This window comes from Bos mutus, chromosome 18 (genome assembly GCF_027580195.1).
Source record: "Bos mutus isolate GX-2022 chromosome 18, NWIPB_WYAK_1.1, whole genome shotgun sequence".
NCBI classification, from domain to species: domain Eukaryota; kingdom Metazoa; phylum Chordata; class Mammalia; order Artiodactyla; family Bovidae; genus Bos; species Bos mutus.
This window is the reverse complement of record NC_091634.1, coordinates 59774061-59795536: the sequence shown is the minus strand read 5'-3', so window position 1 is coordinate 59795536 and position 21476 is coordinate 59774061. Positions and strand designations below refer to the sequence as shown.

Here is a 21476-nt window from a genome sequence, read left to right as displayed (position 1 = left end):
GTTGCAGGCAGGTTCTTTATCCTTTGAGCTACAGGGAAGTCCCTATGTTGTACACCTGAAACTCACACAATAGTGTTGGTCAACTATATTTCAATAAAAGAACTGAAAAGCAGTACAAACTCCAGGAAAAACACAAACCTACAAAAATTATGAAGCAAATATAAAGCAAACAAAACTTGGTGTGTGTGTATTTTTTAGACACCCACCACCTCCTTGTTTCCCTTATAGTGAGATGAAGAACTATAAAACTTTCAGAAGACAGCGTTGGATATCTTTGTCTCATGATAGTGAAGGGGTTCTTCGACATAAAGAGCAAAGACCATAAAGGAAAGGATGTGTAAATTTAATTAAGACCTTGTGTTATTCAAGAGTTCATTAAAAAGCATTGAATACATTATGTTTTCCTTTTAATTCAAAGACATGCAGTTCAGTCACTCAGTCGTGTCTGACTCTTTGCGACCCCATGAACCCCAGCATGCCAGGCCTCCCCGTCCATCACCAACTCCCGGAGTCCACCCAAAGCCATGTCCATTGAGTCGGTGATGCCATCCGACCATCTCATCCTCTGTCGTCCCCTTCTCCTCCTGCCCCCAATCCCTCACAGCATCAGGGTCTTTTCAAATGAGTCAGCTCTTTACATCAGGTGGCCAAAGTATTGTAGTTTCAACATCAGTCCTTCCAATGAACACCCAGGACTGATCTCTTTTAGGATGGACTGGTTGGATCTCCTTGCAGTCCAAGGGACTCTCAAGAGTTTTCTCCAACACCACAGTTGAAAAGCATCAATTCTTTGGCGCTCAGCCTTCTTTATAGTCCAACTCTCACATCCATACATGACCACTGGAAAAACCATAGCCTTGACTAGACGGACCTTTGTTGGCAAAGTAATGTCTCTGCTTTTGAATATGCTATCTAGGTTGGTCATAACTTTCCTTCCAAGGAGTAAGCATCTTTTAATTTCATGGCTGCAATCACCATCTGCAGTGATTTTGGAGCCCAGAAAAATAAAATCAGCCACTGTGTAAAGGACATTAGCAACATTGTTAGAGTTCCCTCTTGAAAGCCTTGGTTTTTGAAGCTTTCTGATACCAATTCTCTAACACTACAACTGGGATTTTGCCTCAACCAAGAGAGTTTTCTAAAACAAAAACAGTAAGCATTTTTTAAAGTCATAAAATATTTAACAATGCTGTCTTTTGGTACATTTCCCAGACTAGCAGAGTGTAAAAGAAGTAGAAGAAACCAATATTTTAAGATTATATAACAATCAATGATGTATCATATCAGGAAACATTATTTTGTATTTAGAATTCTATCCTCAGTCAGATTGTGAATTTAGAAATTTTTAAAAAGCCATTTAGACTTGCAGAACTCAGAAAATGTATCTTTTACATGACCTTTCTAAGGGAAGCTGAGTATGTACTCCAATGAAGTTAAAGAGTGATGACTAAGAGAAAGTTCAATGAAGTTAAAGAGTGATGACTAAGAGAAAGATGGGCCAAAAAAAAAAAAAAAAGTGGATTTAACCAGGAGTCTTAGATTGACTTCTGTGCAACAGTACTAGCAGCCATTTAACCAGATAGGAACAGAAGGAAGAATATCCTCAGGAAAAATAATGAAATAGATTTCAGCAATAGACAAACTGGTTAAGAATCTCACAATTTTAAGAATATGGTGAAGAAGGTACCGTTTCTTCTCTCAGTGGAAGAAAAAAAAAACCTGAAGAACAATATGACTTCGGGAAAAACACAAACTTACAAGAAAATTATGAAGCATATATAAAGCAAACAAAAACTTGGTGTGTGTGTGTGTATTTTTTAGCCACCCACCACCTCTGTTTCACTTACAGTGAGATGAAGAATTATAAAACTTTCAGAAGACAATGTCGAATATTTTTATGTCCATGATGGTAAAGCAGTTCTTAAACTAGATACAAAAAGCAAAGACCATAAAGGAAAGAATGGGTAAATTTAATTACTTTAAGGCCTTGTGTTATACAAGGGTTATCACAAAGAAAATATAAAGACAAGTCACAAACTGGGAGACAATATGTGAAATATAAATAACTGACATAGGAGTGGCATTCAGAACATACAAAGTACTTCTAAAAATCAATAAGAAAATGACAAACAAAAGACCTGGATAGGTACTTCAGCAAAGAGAAATACAAGTGGCCAACAAAAATATTAATAGGAAAAGATGCTTAACTTCATTAATCAGTGGAACATAAAATGAATCACAATGAGATGTCACTGGTCAACCACCCAACAGCCAAAAATTTTAAAGTCTGAGAACGCTGATTGTTACTGAGGTTGTAGGGCAGCTGGAACTACGGAGGCATGAACAGATATATGAGTGCTCAGCTGCATCCGACTTTTTGGGATCTCATGGACTGTAGCCCACCAGACTCCTCTGTCCATGGGAGTGTCCAGGCAAGAGTACTGGCGTGGATTGCGATCTTCTCCTCCAGGAGGAAACTCCAGGGTCAGGATCTTCCTGACCCAGGGACCAAACCCATGTCTCCTGCATTGCAGGCAAATTCTTTACCACTGAGCCACCTGGGAAGCCCATAAATAGATAACAACCATCTGGCATAATTTGAATGAAGATACTCATGATCCAGCTATTTAGCTGCTAAGTAAATATCCTACAGCACTGGTGGCAGGAGATATAGACAAGATTGTTCCTAGTAGCACTGTAACAGTTTTTGGGTGTTGCGGCAGTCGTACCCGACTCTTTGTGAGCCATGCACTGTAGGCCGCCAGACTCCTCCGTCCGTGGGATTCTCCAGGAAAGAATACTGGAGTGAGTTGCCATTTCCTTCTCCAGGGGATCTTCCTCCCAACGCAGGGACTGAACCCGGGTCTCCTGCATTGCAGGCAGATTCTTTACCATCTAAGCCACCAGGGAAGCCCAAATATTCCATTAGGTAGGTAAAAATGAAAATGATTTATTTACCTCTATAGATGATGGGGGGCACTCAGTAGGAAAGGGTGACAAGGGCATTCCTGACACCATTCCAGAGAGTATAAGTTGGTAAGTCATTTTTGGAGTAATTTGGCAACTTCACATGTAAAAGATGGATGCTCTTTGATCCAGCAGTTCTATTTCTAGGAATCTTTACTATAGACACACAAATTCACTCATCTCCTGGGGTCCTCTCCCATCCCACGAGCTTGGATTCCCAGGAGTGAGCCTTTTGTCAAGGAAACGTGATTCCAAGGGGGCCAATCCCTCAATAGCTCTCTGCCTTTTCATCATGTGCTCAATGAACTCCTATCCATCCTTTATTTGAACCAAATATTTCCTCTTCAAAATGTTTTCCTGACTCTCCACAGTAAAGTAGGCCACCCTCTACCCATTCTTATTATTTATTCACAGTTGCATGTTTATTTTGGAGAAGGCAATGGCACCCCACTCCAGTACTCTTGCCTGGAAAATCCCATGGACGGAGGAGCCTGTTAGGCTGCAATCCATGGGGTCGCTAAGAGTCGGACACGACTGAGCGACTTCACTTTCACTTTTCACTTTCACGCATTGTAGAAGGAAATGGCAGCCCACTCCAGTGTTCTTGCCTGGAGAATCCCAGGGACGGGGGAGCCTGGTGGGCTGCCGTCTCTGGGGTCGCACAGAGTCGGACACGACTGAAGTGACTTAGCATAGCATGTTTATTTATAGGACTTTTTATTTACTGTCTGTACTCCCCACCAAAGCAAAGGCTGTGACTATTCTGTTCCAGGGCCTGACCCAGGGCTAACTCGTGAAAACAATGGACTGGGCACTGTCTGTCTTTGTCCTGAAACCTTATCTGGGTTCACCTAGGGGCTTGCTGAAAACCTGCTGCACGCAGAGACTTGTCCAGAAGGCCCCATACGCGGGCAGCAGCATCTGAGAGCCAGTCATTGGCATCCTGGAACCTCGGAGACAGGTGAAAAGGAGTGAGTCACACAGCAAAAGCCATTCACTGTGCTGGCGCCAAGACAGTCTGTGACCCTGGCAGGGACAAACGAAACTTGTGGATGCCAGTATCAGGCTGGGCTCTGAGCCCCAACCCAAATGCCTTCCTGGATCCCACTAGGGATTGGTGACTGCATGTCAGCCTCTGGCACCATGACCCTCTGGCTGGACCTTCTTTGCCCGAACATAGCACGTTGCAGACTTCCTGGTTGACTCTTCCACTTAACCATGTGCTCCTTCCAGGTGGAGCCAGGAGTCTGCTTTTATCCCCAGAGGCTATCCTGGGGTGGAGGGGCCACATATGGGGAGGAAAGGGGCCGGTGGCAGGGGCCCCATTGTACCAGCCCACTGCCCACCCCGAGATGTTTGCAGCTCAATGCCAGGACAGAGATGATCATTTTGCAACATTTAAAGATATCAAATCACTATGTCGTGCACCTGGAACTTATATAGCACTGTAGGTCAATTATATAATTAAAAGTACAATAAAATTTTGGAGAGAAGAGGAGAAGAGGTGGAGGCATTAAATCTCCATCTCTTAGAACATTTTCATTTTATTTTTGGCCATGCCATGTGGCTTGCAGGATCCTATTTCCCCCATCAGGGCCTGAACCCGGGCCCTCAGCAGTGAGAGCGCAGAGTCCCAACCACCGGTCAGCCAGAGAATTCCCTCTTGTAACATTTATAAATTTAAAAATTGCATTTTTCTCTTTTTATTGTATCTATCTGAGATGGCTGATGTTAATTAAACCTAGTATGGTAATCATTTTCCAATATAGGTAAATCAAACCCTCATGCTGTACACCTTAGAGAGTGATGTATGTCAATTCTTCCTCAATAAAACTGAAAACAAAAAAACCCCAAAATGTCAGGACAGCTCCTTGACACCCAGAGACGCAGATCTCTGGGTGATGATCTGCCTTTTGAAGCCTATGATGGAAGCTTCTGCTCCATCCCCAGTTCAATTTACTTGTTAGAACCACAAGCATTGAAGTCAAAGATGTAAGTTTGAGTTCCAGCCCATATATTAAGCCCCATGTGACCCTAGCCTAAGTCATTAATAAATTCTGCATTTTAAATACCTTCTTCTATTGTGAGAAGGGGCAAATGGAGGCTTTATGGGGCCCAAAGTTTCTACAGCTAGACAGGTCCCTAACTGAGGCATCCTGAAGTTTTGGCTTCAAGGTCAGTATCCATCTGCTCCCTGCGAGGAAGAAATGGAAAGTGCCAGACTGCCCTTGACCTGCCTGCTTTTCAGTGAGGACGTGGGTCTGCAATCCAGGTCCCACCAATCCAGGCTGAGAACGGGAAGCCAGCAACCTCCAGAATCCCTCCTAGTGACTGATGGCCTCAGTGAGGGCAGATCCTCACTCCCAGCGGGAACGGGCTAAGGTCTTCTGGTGGTTAACTGTCAGTCTGCAGCCCAGCTCTGTATTCCGGTGTGACGGGTATTCTATTTGCACGGACTCCAATCTTCTTCCCTGTCCTTCCCAGAGGTTCTGTGACCCTTCTCCCTCCTTTTCAACATTTTTGGAGCACTTGTTGGCTTTCATTTCCTGAATTTAAGACTAGCTCTTACATATCCGCATCTTCCCCCTTCGCCTACCCTCCACCTCCTTTTTTAAAATCCAGCCTCTGTTTCATAAGACCCTCTGCCGGCAGAGCCAGGTGCTGTAGCTTGCAGCTAGGAATCGTATTTTGCTCTCCTCCAGGGCCTGGCACAGAAGGACCACAGGGAGACAGCCACCCTAGAGCCTTTTTTCTTCCAAGCTCCTGGCAAGCTTTATCTGGTTACATCCACCCCGTGACTTGCCCTCCAGGCACTGATCTTGCTGCCAGCCTCTTGCTCTGCCACACGCTCTGCCTGGCTTGCTGCCCAGGCCTGCCCAGCCTTTTTTCCCTCTACTTTGCCTGCTCACTGCCTCCCTCCAGGCTTATCCAGGAAGCTCCCTAGATTCTGCACTCTGAACCCCGAGCTTACCACTTCCCACATCTCACCCTGCAGCTGCGGTCCTAGCTACTGCCGACTGCTGAGCCCTTGGGCAAACAGGATGGGAAAATCTGACCCTTCTTGGTCCGGGAAACAGGTTTCTGCAAGTCTGATGCCCCCTCTTCTCCCCAATGTGGTCTCAGAGCAAACCCCTCTCCCTCTCTTCATCCTCCTTCTCATCCTGTAGCCTTGGACAAGTCCCTTCACTTCTGCATTTTGCTTCTCCAACTTTACAGGCCGTAAACTCTAATTTGTATCATACAGGTTAAATATGTTTATTTCTGTAAGTAGGAGCTTTCCCATCAGGACAAATCAAAGGTTCACCTTACTTAGGCAGGTGATGGGGTCGTATGGGCTCCTGGGAGATTGGGTCAGAGAAAGACTAGGGGGAGACCCCAAGATTTAGGCTTGGCTGATTTCTTCCTGAAGACACAGATGAATATAAAAGCATTGGCTTTGGTGGCACGTGGTGCCAGAGGATTTGGGGGAACAGAGTCTGGGGGTGGTGCAGTGGAGGGGAAGATGTACTGACTTCAGGGGCCAGCTGGCCACAGTACCCTTCCTGTCCCAAGTAGGGCTGGGCCAGCCTTCTCAGCTGCAGGATGAAGCATCCTGAGGGAGACTGAGAGGGAAAGAAAGTGCTGGAGAAGGAGCCAAGTCTTTGAACTTACTCCCTGCGCTCAGGAGAAGTGGGGGAACCAGTCTGCTTTCTATGAAGAGTGTTGCTGTCAGGAATTCAGCTCCTACCTGCTGTTGCTTAATCACTTCAGTCACGTCTGACTCTCTGCCCCCATGGACTGCAGCCCACCAGGCTCCTCTGTCCATAGGATTTTCCAGGCAAGAATAGTGGAGTGGGTTGCCATGCCCTCCTCCAGGGGATCTTCTCCACCTAGGGAGGGATCGAACCTGCGTCTCCTGCACTGCAGGCAGATTCTTTACTGCTGAGCTACCAGGGGAAACCATTCAGCTCCTAAAGAGGACTCGAAAGAAAGAGAAGTGGGCAGAAAGAAACTAGTTTGGGAACTCGGTCCTAGCCTGCTACAGGCGGGACCTCCCAAACTCTGGGCCACCTCGTGCCCAGCCCCTTCGGCACCACGCGTGGGTCTCCTGGCCCTGGTGACCGCCAGCTGGGGGCCTCCACTACGGCCCGGGGCGCTCAGCAGTGGACGAGGCCCAGCTGAAGCTGCTCGGGCCGCGCGGCAGCACCAGGTCGAGGCTGAGGTCGCGCTGCTCGTCCTCGGAGAACACTGGCCGGTAGCCCAGCAGCTGCAGTGCTCCGGCACACAGATCCTGCACGCGGCGGATCTTAGCGAAGGGCAGGGCGTGGCGCCAAGCCTGTGAGACGTTGAGCGCGTCCCTTGACGTGGTCTTGAAGGCCTCACGGCGCGCCCCGGGCCCGGCGCCGTGCGTGATGTTGTGGATCCAGGCCTCGAGCTGCGGCGTGAGGCTCAGGCCCGCGAAGGCGTACAGCTCTCGGATCTCCGGCAGCGGCGCCCGCGCCAGATCCTCAAAGCGCACCAGGCGGTAGCGGCCGCGCAGGGCTGGCGGAGGCTTGCGCGTGGCCGCCTCGGCGATGCGCACGTGGCTGCGGCACACCTCACGCACGACGCGCAGCTCCGGGTCGGCCTCCACCCACTTGCCGTTGGTGCCCAGCACGATGCCGTTGTCGCGCGCCAGCGCCTTGGCCGTCTGCTCGCGCGAGCGCAGCACAGCGCGCGGGTCACGCACCAGGTGCACGATGCGCAGGTGGAGTGCTGGGTCGCTGAGCAGCGGGTAGAGCACCTGCAGGTTGAAGAAACGCACCTCCTTGAGCACCACGTGGCTGTAGGAGCGGCAGGCCTCCTGCGCCAGGCTGAAGGGCCGCCGCGCGCACAGCGGCTTGCACACCGCCTCGCTGCTGATGGCGCCGCGCGGGAAGGCGCTGCAGGCGGGCGGCGAGCACAGAGCCCGGCTCTCCGCCCACTGGAAGAGGTCCGACAGGTTGCGCCTCCACGGCAGGTAGGCCTCGAACACATCCATGTCGCACAGGAAGACTGAGCGCACCAGGTCGCGCACTGCCATGTGCAGCGCCAAGGCGCTGCCCTGCGACAGGGCGGCCCACACGTGCCACGCGGGCTCCATCAGGTAGAAGACATCGGGGTGCTGGCTGAAGAGCTGGCCCACGAAGGACGAGCCGGAGCGCCACGAGGACAGCACCAGCACATGCACCCGCTCCTCGCTGCTGGCCGCAGGCGGCAGTCTGGGCCGGGAGATCAGGAAGAGCAGGAGGCCGGTCTGCGCCAGCAGGAGCGCGGTCACCGCCGTGCTGGAGACGCGCCGCAGCCACATGCCGCCGGCCGGAGACCTGCAGAGGGAGCAGGCAGTAGCAGTCGGGGATCAGGGGCCACTTGCCCATCCCACATCCCACATCCCCGTCTGGGGCTGCCGGAGAGCAGCTCTGGAACTTGCCCACCGCCCCAGGGAGATCACCCCACTGAGGACCTCCCAAGTCAGGAGTGTGACTTGAAGGCATGAGCAGTCTTTGCAGAGCCAAACGCCAGTTGCACAAGACTATGGGCAACGTTCTTCCCTTTGTCTCTCTTTCTCTCCCCTAGCCCTTTTCTTTCTCAGGGGGAACATATATGTAAACCGGAAGTCCTGCTTTTTGCTTAAAATTCCTTATAGGGGAGCAATTTTAGGTTGTTTACCTAAATAGCTTGCTGGATGATTTAGCAGAGCCTTCCCAACTGCGCCACTTCCTAGCCTAACATCTCAGACCAAAGGCTTCATTGCTCTGTGACTCAGTTCACCCATCTGTAAAAGGGGATTCATCTTGGTCCTGGAGTATTGGGATGAGTCCCGAGGGTTGGGGCATGTAGTAATTCTCATAACTGAAAACTTGCACTTTCTGCCTAGTGTGCTTCTGTATTGTTTGACTTTTTAAATAAGCATATGTTACTTTTGCTATTACAAATAAATAGACAAAAAACAGCAACTGTTGCTCTCACCCATGGAGAGTGAAGTCCTGCAGGAAGCACGGATTCCCAAGGGAGGATATCCTTCTGGATTGGTGGGGTTTGGCAGAAGAAACCAGTTAAGGGAGAGGTAGGACGGAGCCGGAGAAGGGGAAAGATGAGGGCAGAGTCGGGCCCCTTTCCATGCTAAGGTTACTTACTGCTGTCCCTGGCTGCTGGGAGGGCTGCCCACCTCGATCACAGGTCCATGGGAGAGGCCTGGAGGTTTTTCAGGGCCTGGGAAGGCAGGGGAGGGCTGGGTCAGATGGCCCTGGACACTGGGAGGGCTCTGTCTTCCCAGACTGACAGAAGTTCCCCTCGGGTGGGAGTCTAGTTGCCCTTCTCCTGGCTGGAGCTGGGCAGGGACGAGCAGGTGGCTGGATACATTTTCCAAATGGAAGTGAAATGAAAGTCTCTCCTGCTGGGTTTGAGTCTCTCTGATGCCACTCAGGAGCTGGGAGACCTGGGACAAACGACTTAAGTTTTCCAAGACTCAAGTTTCCTCCTCTGTAAAATGGGGATGATAACATTTGACCGTAAGGTTGTCGAGAGGAATGCTGCTGCAAACACGTTACGAGGAAAGGGGCTTTGGTAAAGCGCCTCACATGCCCCATGTTACTGATGCAGTGTTCAGCTGTGTCTGAGAGGAAACCATGGGGAGTCTCTGCCCGGAGAAGACCCCTGAGGTCACCTATGCTTGGAATCCCAGCATCTCCCAGGCCCCCTGCAGCCCCCGAACATGCCTAAGTCCTTTAGTGGATCTTAAGAAAGTCCCAGGGTGCAGAGGGAAAGATAAACTGGGGCACTGAGATTGACATATACACACTACTATATATAAAAGAGATAATTAATAAGGACCTACTATAGCACAGTACTCTGTAATGACCTATATGGGAATAGAATCTAAAAAAGAGTGGATATAGATGTAATCATTGATTCATTTTGCTGTACAGCAAAAACTAACACAACGTTGTAAATCAACTATACTCCACTACAAACTAATTCAGAAAGAATGTCCCACAGAGGGTCCTACAGAATGAAAGGAACACCGAGCCCAGCTCCCACACCCCCAGGTCCCAGAGTTTTCTCCTCTTTGCACTGTTCTTCCTGCTGTGATCTCAAGGATGAGCTGCTTGGGAAAAGAAGGATCTGGAAGTTTCCTCTTTCCTTTCACAGCACTTGCTCCCCACGGAGACGCCTTCACTGGCTACGTCACCACTGAGGGCAGATGGTGTCTAGACTGTGAGCACAGACCCCTCTCGACTCCCCGCCCGTATCAGGGGCCTGCAGGATGCCCAGCAGCTCTTGTTTCCTGCTCGGTCCCCCCTGGAAGACCTGGACAGCAGCCACCCGCCTGCTCTGCACACGTTACCTCCTCTCCTTGAGGTTGTGCTTCCCGAGAACAGGGTACAGGAGCGGGAGGAAACTCTAACTCCTCTTTACTGACATATATTACCTCAAGGGCTAGGAGATTTGGGGTTTCCCTGGTGGCTTAGTGGTAAAGAACCCACCTGCCAATGCAAGAGACGCAGGTTCGATCCCAGGGCAGGAAGATGCCCTGGAGAAGGGAATGGCAGCCCACTCCAGTATTCTTGCCTGGAAAATCCCATGGACAGAGGAGCCTGGTGGGCTACAGTCCATGGGGTTGCGGATATGACTTAACAACTAAGCACACATATACAGCTAGGTGATTTAACTCAACAGCTCCTGAGGTGGGCATTATGATCTCAATTTTTTATTTAGTTTAATTTATTTATTTTGGCCACAGCACTTGGCTTGTGGGCTCCCAATTTCTTGACCAGGGATCAAACCCAGGCCCTTGGCAGTGAAAGCTTGGAGTCCCAACCACTGGGCTGCCAGGGAATTCCCTATGATCTCAATTTTTTAGACAAAGGACCCAAGGTTTGGATAGACAGCAAGGGACCCCAACCCAGGACTTATTTCGAGGTTTCTGGCACTTTCTAATCATAGGCTGCTGGCCTCTCCCCTGGTGCTGGGAGATCCTGCAGAACACAGGACCCTGATACTTGGGCCCAAACACAGCTGCCCAGGCTTGCCTCACCCTCCCCTGGTAAGGAGGATCTTACCCCCAGGCCAAGATGCTTGTTACCTGCACTCCAGGGATGCCAGAGGTCTTTTTAAGTGACTCACACTGTACAGGAACTGTTATCGGATCCTCCGATTGGAACTCAAGAATTAGGAAGAAGATGGAAGCATCCTGCACACTCAGGGTGTCCAGAGAATCCAGGTCCCAGCTGGGCGTTTTCTGAGAAGGCGCCTTACATTCAGCACACCACCAACTGGCCCAGGGTTCAAGTGAGGAAGAACATGTCAGGCAGGCACTGGGATGTGTATTTTATCTTCTTGATTGAATTTTATTTTCCCCAAGTCCCTAGAAGGTAAAAATCATCCTGTGTGTTTTAGTTGAGGCAATGGGGCTTAGAGACATGAATACACAGCTGGTAAGGGGTAGGGCAGGGGTTTGAATCCAAGTGCCAGGCCCCCAGTGTGGGGCTCTGGGTGGCCCCATTCCTAAACCTTTGCCCAATGAAGCTCCCCACTCTGGAAGGGTCATCTGCCTCTCCTATGAATCCTTTGTAATATTTTGTGGGCACATATTTATTATTTGTCTAATTTTTGAAAAGGTGATATATAGAAGTGGTACAAAATTCTGTGTGTGTGGAGTTTTCTCCTTTTGGGAACCTTCCTACACTGTTGGTGGAAATCGTATTACTAAGCTGGTACAACTACTATGGAGAAGAGTATGGAGATTTCCCAAAAAACTAAAAATATAGTTACCATATGATCCAGCAATCCCATTCCTGGGCATATACCTGAAAAGACAACTCTAATTAAAAAGATACATGCACCCCAATATTCATTTGTTGTTGTTGTTAAGCAACCTGAAGGTCCATAAACAGATAAAGAAGATAAGGTACATATATTCAATAGAATATTTCCAAGCCTTAAAAAGAATACAATAATGCTATCTGCAGCAACACAGATGGGCCTAGAGATGATCATACTAAGTCAGACAGAGAAACACAAATACCTTATGATAGCACTTATATGCGGAATCTAAAAAAAAATGATACAAATGAACTTATTTACAAAACAGAAATAGACGTCAGTACAGTCGCTCAGTCGTGTCCAACTCTTTGCAACCCCATGAATCGTAGCACGTCAGGCCTCCCTGTCCATCACCAACTCCCGGAGTTCACTCAGACTCACGTCCATCGAGTCGGTGATGCCATCCAGCCATCTCATCCTCTGTCATCCCCTTCTCCTCCTGCCCTCAACCCCTCCCAGCATCAGAGTCTTTTCCAGTGAGTCAACTCTTCACATGAGGTGGCCAAAGTACTGGAGTTTCAGCTGTAGCATCATTCCTTCCAAAGAACACCCAGGACTGATCTCCTTTAGAATGGACTGGTTGGATCTCCTTGCAGTCCAAGGGATTTCACAGACATAGAAAACAAACTTGTGGTTACCAAAGGGATGAGGGGGATAAATTGGAAATTGGGGATTAACAGATAGATACTAGTATATATAAAATAAATAATAAAGACCTACTGTATAGCACAGGGAACTATTCAATATTTTGTAATAACCTATATGGGAGAAGAATTATATATATATATATATATTTGCTGTACACCTGAAAGTGTTAATAAACTATACTTAAATAAAGTTTTAAAGTGTATAAGACCTAAAAGAAAAAAGCATATACATACTAGAAATTCTGTAAATATCCTAAAATTTTACATGAAATTCTTTATTGTATGTTCATGTACTATTTCATTCATTCTGTAAACATTTATTCTGTGGCTATTATGTGCAAAGCATGAAAGTAAATATTGACATGTGGCCACTGCCTTCAGCTTAATTTCTAGCTGAGAAGGTCACCACGAAGCAAGTGATCATTTAACCACAAGCCATAGTAAGTCTCCATGGGGTCACAAAGAGCTGGACACGACTGAGCAACTGAACTGAACTGATAGGAAGTGTAATAAAGGGCAAGGACAGTGCTGTGGGAGCCTACAGCTAAGGGCAAGCAGAGAAGTCTTCCCTTAGCCAAGTGCTTTTTGAACTGGGATCTGAAGGCTGAGCAGGGAATAACTGTGGGAAGGGCTGTGTGAGGGAGCAGGTGGAGAGAAGAGGTTAGTATGTCAGATGAAGCAGCATCTCTGAAGGCTCCAAGAAGGAGCATTTCATGTTCAAGGGTCAGAGGAAGGCCAGAGAGGCTGTAGGTACAGTATCTAAAGGAAAAAAAAAAAGTCATCCCACTGAACCCAGCCCCATTCGTGGCAGATTTTCTGTTAAGAAAGCAAACCCTGGTGTGCATGCTTTCCTGGACCTCTCACAGCTGAGCACCGCTGACAGCGTCGCAGCCCAGGATTTCCAACTCGGACTTGCCCCGTTCTACGCAATCTACCCAGAGCTGCTCCTTGAATTTCCCCAAATGTCTTTTATTCCCTCCTCCTCACTATATACAGAACATCATTAGTGTAAAATTATAATTAGAGAAATAGTTCCTGCCTCCAGGCGTCTGAAACAAACTTAGTTCGGTAAGAAGTACGTGAAGAGGAAAGTGTCAGGACTTCCCTGGTGGTCCAGCAGTTAGGACTCGCGCTTTCAATACCAAGGGCCAGGGTTCAATCCCTGGTCAGGGAACTTAAGATCCCGCAAGCCACCAGGCATGGCCAACAAAAGGAAAGTGTTCTACTAACTGAAGCATATTGTTTCTGTAAATATAGTAATTTGGAGGGAAGAAAAAGGGACTAAGAGGAAGAAAAAGGGCTCTGTCCTGCTTTCTATGGGCTTCCCTGGTGGCTCAGACGGTAAAGAATCCACCCGCAATGTGCGAGACCTGGGTTCGATCCCTGGGTTGGGAAGATCCCCTGGAGGAGGGAATGATAACCCACTCCGGTATTCTGGCCTGGAGAATCTCCATGGATAGAGGAGCCTGGCGGGATATAGTCCATGGGGTAGCAAAGCTCAGACATGACTGAGCTTTCTATAATAATACCTAATATGATAGCCCATAAGAAAAATGCCAATCAATTTTATCAAAAGGCCTGGAGGGACTTTGTTTTGTATCCCAGATTAGCAAGATTAGCTTTCCAGTAGTACAGAGCTGTGTATTCAGGCCACTAAGACACATTGCCAATGGCACACGGGAGAACATGGAACTGGTCCTGCATTGAGAGGTGTAGTTTTTTAATGTCTGTCCTTTCAGAAACAGTAGCTTTATACTCATAAATTCAGTGCCTACAAACTATAAAGCAAGGAGTATGTGGGCTCAGTCGCTCATTAAAAAAAAAAAAAAGTAAGCCTGATGCCACATTTCAGGACGTAGAGATTGCAAAAATCTTATTTTTTTCAAATAAAAAATAACCTAATATTAAGATCATTGAATTGCTTAAAAAAAAAAAGTTAAGAATCCTGCCAGAGTAAGACAATAAGTGTCATGTCAGGGATTGCCCCAAAGCCTGAGTGAGATGATATTAATAGATATTTGCTGAATCGATATCAGGCACTCTGATCCAAATCCGAAGGGAGTGACTCCCCACTTGTCCTGTGTTTCTTTCTGCTGAGCATCTAAACATTACGATGGCTTCTAGTCATCCCTGACTAGCTCTTGGTCTGAGAAACAGAGAAGGAGCCCCCATTATCTCTGATGTGCCGATGGGAACACTGAGCTACAGGGCAGGCCTCACAGGGGAGGTGCGGGAGGACAGGGCTCTGCCCTCTGGGCCCACTCCGGCTGCTCTAGACTGCAGCTCCTCCGTCTCCAGTGTCTCCCAGCCCTGCAGAGTCTAAGGCAGTGAAAGGTAATCCTAGGTAGCACCCCCTGGCTCAGATTTCTCTCGGTTTGGCATCAGCTGCAGGCCATTCTGTTCAGGAATCCCAAAGGCTAAAGAAAAGAGATTTCGGATGAGGCATGCGTAGACCTGAGGCATCAAGGGCCACCCCTGGAGATGAACCAGCTCTGATGGAGCCCAGGGTATCTGCTGGAGAGAAGGCTGACATGGAGGGCAAGAAGGACAAGGAAAGACGAGAAGGGAGAGAGAAAAGAAGAACAAGAGACAGGAAAAGCACCAAGGGAGGGAAGGGGAGAGAGAGGAGAAAGATGGATGCCTGTGGTGGTGTGGGAATCATGGAATACCATCTGTGAGGGCTTCCTACATACCAAGCCTTTCCAACCCATTTTCCTCTGAAGCTCAGATCAGGATTATCTCACAACAATGCTATAAGGTGCGCCTGATGTGCTACCCTATTTCACAGAAGAGGAAATTGAGGCTTAGAAAGGTTCAGGAACTTGCCCACACAGCAACAGTCAGAATTTGAACTCCAGCTGTCTAACTTTAGAGCACTTCACTACATAATGTTGAGTGAAAAAAAAAACACAGCAAAACATACAGAGTGTTAAAAATACGTGAATATCAAAGGACACCATCAAGAAACTGAAATGATATCCACAGATGGGAGAAAATATTTGCAAATCATATAAATAGCAAGGGACTTGTACCCACATATAAAGAGCTCTTACAACTGAACAATAAAAAAAAAAACCCTGATTTTAAAGTAAGCAACAGATTTGAGTGGATATTTCTCTAGAGAAGATGGACACATAGTCTATAAGTGCCTGAAAAGATCCTTGATAGCTTCAGTCATTAGAAAAATGCAAATCAAAACTACATTGGGATACCACTTCCCATCCTCTAGCTTAGCTGTAATAAAAAAAGATAATAGCAAGTGTTAGTGAGAATATGGTGAAACTGCGACCCTCATGGAGAAGGCAATGGCACCCCACTCCAGCACTCTTGCCTGGAAACTCCCATGGACGGAGGAGCCTGGTGGGCTGCAGTCCACGGGGTCGAGAAGTCAGACACGACTGAGTGACTTCACTTTCACTTTTCCCTTTCATGCATTGGAGAAGGAAATGGCAACTCACTCCATTGTTCTTGCCTGGAGAATCCCAGGGACGGGGGAGCCTGGTGGGCTGCTGTCTATGGGGTCGCACAGAGTCGGACACAACTGAAGCGACTTAGCAGTAGCAGCAGCAGCGACCCTCATAGGCTGCTGGTGGGAATGTAAAATGGTGGATTGCTGCGGAAAGCAGGTCATCCCTCAAGTAAACATAGAATTACCATGTGATCCAGCAATTCTACTCTAAAATACACAAATCCAAGAGAACCAAAAATATTTGTCTACACAAAAACGTGCTCATGAACTTTCACAGCAGCATTAATCATAATAGCCCCCAAATGGAAATGTCCTATATGCCTATCAGTTGATGAATGGATAAACAAAATGTGGTGTACTCATGTAACTGAATATTCTCTGGCAGTAAGAAGGAATGAAACAGTGATATGTGCCACGACACAGATGAACCTTCAGGTGGTTAACGCACAAGACTGAATATGCTATAAACTGGTGAACTGTACCTTCAAAGAATGTAAATTATATCTCAATAAGGCTGTTACTTAAACAAACAAACAAAAACCAAATGATTTAGTATAATCAGAAATCCAGAAGGATGCGTGCTGAATATTGGTGGTTGTTATTCTGTGGCCAGATTACAGGTCATTGTTTTCTTGTTTTATTACTTTGTCAGTCATTAACAATCAGGTCTGTTTCATCGATTCAGAGAGGCATGGGTGGAGTTTGCTGACTTAGCTTTTATTGCAGGGAGAGAGGCACTCCCAAACCATCTTCTAGCTGACCTGAGTGCCTAGGTGCCTAGGGGCGTGGGATGGAAAACTACCTGGCCTTTGTCAAGGGCTTCAACCCACACTCAGCCTCAGGGCTCTGGGCTGGGGCAGGCAGTGGTGAAGACGTGCTTGGCCCTAAGCCTGGCCACATCTGCCATTCCCCTGCTGGCCCCGGTGAGCAGCTGTGTGGCATCAGCCGGAGGTAGGGAGGCTACAGTCACAGAGCCCAGATGCTGCTGGAGTAACCAGACCTGCCTGCAGAAACCTACTGGGAAGTGAAATCAAGTTAGTCTGGGAAAGGAGCTTCAAGTCTCCTTGGCTCAGAGCCATGTGCGGGGCATTTCAGAGCAGACGAGCAGAGACCAACACAGAAATCTTTTTCCAAGGCTCTGAACTTTGGGGATCCCCAAAGCACAACATCTAACTTGGTCTAAATCACTGCACCTGACAGCTGGAGGGGCCTCAAGTCTGGGACTCCCCCTCTTCTCTGCAGTAACACTTGCGGGGAATAGAGGGTGTGTATTTCACACATTCCTCTCTGGTACCCGACGCCCATGTGTGGACTGAGCCCTCTTATGCAGGGATCATCTGGAGTGTTCTCTGGTTTATTTTTCTTAATCTCTTATTTTGATTCATTTATTTTTAAAAAGCCGTCTCCCGCGGCTGCCTTCAATTGTATTTATGTCCGCTATCCAAAACCTCCATTCTTTGGACCCCTTTGCTGATGCAAGTAAGGGTGCTGATCTGCCTCCTGCTGGCACTGAGGATTATATCCATATAAGGATTCAATGAAGAAACGGCAGGAAGACCCTTACTACCATCCAGGGGATTGCTGATGATTACGATAAAAAGGATCTAGTGAAGGCGTTTAGGAAGAAATTTGCCTGCAATGGTACTGCATTGAGCATCCGGAGTATGGAGAAGGAATTCAGCTACAGGGTGACCAGCGCAAGAACATAGGCCAGTTCCTGGTGGAGACTGGACTGGCTAAGGATAGTTCCTGGTAGAGACTGGACTTGCTAAGGACGACCAGCTGAAGGTTCATGGGTTCAAGTGCTTTTGGATCTCTGAGGCTTAAGTGAGGATTTCCTTGCAATGAGTAGAATTTCCCTTTTGTCCCTTGTCACAAGTTTAAAAACCTCTCAGCCTGTATAACGTAACCATCTGGGGTCTGCTTTTAACTTGGACTAGTGGAACTCCTTCATGCAACAAACTGAACAGAGCCATGCTGTCTAGTCTTGGGGTCCCTCATTTAAACAGAGGTCAAGCAGAGGCGCCTGGCAGTGTCCAGCCTGAAACAAAGCAGTGACAGTGATGCTTCAGCCAAGTCCAGAGCCCCAGGATCACAGGCGGCTCTGTCTGGCCGGAAGCCCCTCAGCAGTCCCTCTGCAGAGTTCCCTGTCCTGAGAGAACGTCCCCACCTGGACAGTCCTCGATGAAGCGGAGAATGGAGGGTGGTGAGGCAGCTGTACTGCTAGAGGGAGCCTTTGGTGGTTGGGGAAAGGTCCCCTGCTGTCTCCAACGTGACCCGGTGGGCAGAGCTTAGAGCAACCACCCTCTAGTGCGGGGCCAGGACATCTGGCTTGCCACCGACGTCTTTTTGACCAGACATATCCTAAATAATCAATTCCCAAACTAGAAGGTGAGGCCAACCTTCTATCAGTTCAGCTTCTGACAAGGGAACAAATTTCAAACCCATCTATCAGTCACAGCTGTAGAGCTTGCAACTCACTAGCAACAGTGGCCCAATGCCATGTGAAGTAACCAACTGATTTTGGGGTGTTTTTCCCCTCCCTCTTCAGTTTTAATGTTATATAATGTATTTAAACCCTTATTTAAATAAAACTTATTTTCAGAAACAACAACAACAAAAAGAAAACAACACAAAACAGCCAAAGACAACATGTGTACCTTGTTTGGATTCTGATTCAGACAAACCCAGGGTGAGAAGATATCTCTGAAGTAATCAGAGAAATTTTAACATGGACTGACTATTAGGTGATATTGGGAAATCTTTGTTAATGCTACTATCACTACAAAGAATACTCCTGTTCGTGCATTTCTGTACCTAAATCCCCTGACTAGCCTAGAAGCCAGACCTTATCTCTCTCACACCAGGTAGTGGGGTTAGCACACGGGCTAAGAGGATGAACTCTACTTGATGACTCACTGGGTGATCTTGAGCAAGTTGAGCAAGTTACTTAATCTCTCTGTGCTTACTTTGTAAAAAAAATCTATAACTAGGGGAAATAATATAACTCAACTCATGGGCTTGATTTGAAGATTAAATGAAGTAATATTAAAGTACACAGATAATGTCTGGCACATAGTCCACTGAAAAGTATTTTTTCAAGGAGCTTTTAAAAATCCTGGATCACAACTGTGTTCTATGAATCCAAGAGAAAGCCTGTGCATAAGGAGAACTCAAAGAAAATAGCCCAACCAAGTCCAAGTGGCCCTAGCAATAGAAAGAATCAAGCCTAGGCAGCAGTGGTGGTGGTGGTGATTTAGTTGCTAAGTCGTGTCCGACTCTTGCAATCCCATGGACTGCAGCCTGCCAGGCTCCTCTGTCCATGGGATTCTCCAGGCAGGAATACTGGAGTGGGTTGCCATTCCCTTCTCCAGGGTATCTTCCCAAACCCAGGAATTGAACCTGGGTCTCCTGCATCACAGGCAGATTCTTTACCAACTGAGCTACCAGGGAAGCCATACATCCCAAACAGAAGATAGTGAATCATGGCTGAAAGCCTGCCTTCTGAAGCCAGACTGGGTTAAAACTGTGCTCTACAACCAGTGGGGTGTGTCACTTTGAGCCAGTCACTCATAACCTCTGGGCTTCAGCTGACTCTGAGAAGGAGGCTCTAGCAGGGCCTACCATGCAGTCTGGAGAGGACTAAATGGAACAGACTAACCCTTGGCATGGCCAGGCTCACCGAGCAGCCTGCTATTCTTATTAACTCTGGTACTTGGCTCACTCACTCATGGCTTCACCTCAGCCAAGTCTTTTCCACTCTTGGGGCCTCACTTTTCCCATCCTCGAGCCTCCAGTACAAGAGGGAAGAGAAAAGAGAGTGAACATCTGCTGGGCACCTATGCTGAGGCCCAGGGAGGTGGGCTCTATTGTTGCCCACGGTCCAGCAGCTGGGAGCAGGGGCCCCCAGACTCAAATTCAGCTGGATCTGGTTCCAAATTCACTTGCCCGAGCTGCTTTTCCTTCAGGGTTCCATGGAAAAAGCCCTTGGAGAGTTTTTTGTTTCTGGTTTTTTTTTTTTAAATGAAAGCCATACCCTTTGAAACTCAAGTTCCAAGAGACAAGGGATCCTCAAGAAATGACCTGTGGAGCTGAAGCCCCAGGAAGACCCTTTCCAACCAGCACTTGGAAAAGGGTGATGCCCTTTTCACGTTCTCATAAAAACCACCCTCAGCTCCAACTGGCACAGCCCACGGGGGCTGCAAGGTCACCGCCTCCCCAGCTGGGCCCCGGGTCGCCCAGGGTGTGGGCATCCCGCGCGGAGAGAGGATAAATCAACGTACCCCAGGCGAGGTGTCCCGGCCCGGGGGCGCGGCGCTGGGCAGACGCCTCTGGCCCCAGTCTCTGCCGAGACTCCTGGACGCCGCCTTCACCCAGCTCCGTCCGCGGCCGCTGTCTCCTCGCCGGGACAGTCCGCAGGGTCTTACGGCTCTGAAGCGGCACCCGTGCCCCCGGGGCGGAGGGCGCTCCGAGAGGCGTGGACTTAGCAAGCTGGGGCCGAGATATTGGAGGCACCTGGAGAGCCAAGGCGGCGGGAGGCTGGAAACCGGGCAGGAGTCCCCTAAAAAAAAAAAGAGAGGTGTCGTAAGAATGGGATGTTGAGGGAGCCGTCCCCGGGTGGGGGGCAGGACACCAAGCAGCCTCGGAGACCCCGGGCGCCCGGCCCCGCGCCGCGCTCTACCTGTGCGGCCGCTCGGAGCCGCGGGCTGGAGCGGAGCGCGCACAATGAGGCGCTTTCAGACGTGGCTGCGGTCCCGGAGCGGGCGGGCGGGCGCCGGGGCGGGAGGGGAGGAAGGAAAGAGCCGGTTGGCCCCCGGGCTCGGGCTAGCCTGCCCACCACGGGACGAGGGGCCACGCCTCGGGGGAGGGGCGGCCGCCCCGGGCGGGCGCGGGCGAGCCCCGGAGAGGAGGGCGAGCCCCCGAGAGGAGGGCGCAGGTGGGCCCGGGGGAGCGCGGCTCGGCGCGGGGTGTCGGGGGGCGCCCGCCGCGTCGCTTCTCATCCCACTCGTTGACCAAGAGTTTTGCCCTCCAATCAATCCCCAGAGAAGGGAGGCTCCTGGGAACACAAAAGGCCCTTGTGAAAGAAACCGAATCTTAATTTTGCCCCTGCTCGCTCTCGGTGGCATCCTCGCAGCCAAAGGAATCCAAACTGCTTCCCAAGCCCCTGGTCTCGGCCCCAGCCAAGCCTGGGTCACCTGGATGTCAGGGCCCCCGCGCACTAGCTGGGCTGCGAGGCGCCGGGACACCAGGTGGCCCTCAGGAGCTGGGCCTGCAGCTGGCTGTCTCCCCGCTTCTCCAGCCTCAACCCAGAGACTCAGGCTTGATAGCAGGTCCTGGTACCGGTATCTTTCAGTAAATAAAGATGTTATTTCCCTCTACAGATAACAAAGTCCAAGCATCTGAACAAGATGGAGAATTCTGATCTCTTGTAGTCCGTGGTGCGACCTAAAAAGAAATCTCTGCGGCTGGAACTATAAATTAGTGCATTCTTTCCAGGATTCGGTTTGGCGAGATGAATTAAAATCCTTAAGAATGGTCATAAGCTTTTTGAAATCGTAATTTCTTTCTAG

At 48.9% G+C, this 21476-nt stretch overlaps 1 protein-coding gene and 1 non-coding gene across 8 annotated transcripts; both read right to left on the bottom strand.

The window, feature by feature from the left end:
- Positions 1 to 1739: 1739 nt before the first annotated feature.
- CHST6 (carbohydrate sulfotransferase 6) lies at positions 1740 to 20710 on the bottom strand. Of its 7 annotated transcripts, none has more exons than XM_070388689.1 (6): positions 20588 to 20710; positions 20190 to 20467; positions 11740 to 11774; positions 11051 to 11332; positions 9102 to 9177; positions 1741 to 8291 (listed from the first exon to the last, which is right to left on the bottom strand). In XM_070388689.1, exon 6 carries the CDS (start codon positions 8273 to 8275, stop codon positions 7088 to 7090), a length of 1188 nt encoding a protein of 395 aa, XP_070244790.1. In that variant the 5' UTR covers positions 8276 to 8291; positions 9102 to 9177; positions 11051 to 11332; positions 11740 to 11774; positions 20190 to 20467; positions 20588 to 20710; the 3' UTR covers positions 1741 to 7087. The 7 variants fall into 7 exon arrangements, with proteins under 7 accessions (XP_070244795.1, XP_070244790.1, XP_070244793.1 ...); XM_070388692.1 differs by having other exon boundaries at positions 11092 to 11332; XM_070388690.1 differs by having other exon boundaries at positions 11051 to 11240.
- On the bottom strand, positions 19287 to 19359 carry TRNAH-GUG (transfer RNA histidin (anticodon GUG)). The gene has a single exon. It is a non-coding gene; the product is annotated as a tRNA-His (tRNA).
- Positions 20711 to 21476: the final 766 nt, after the last annotated feature.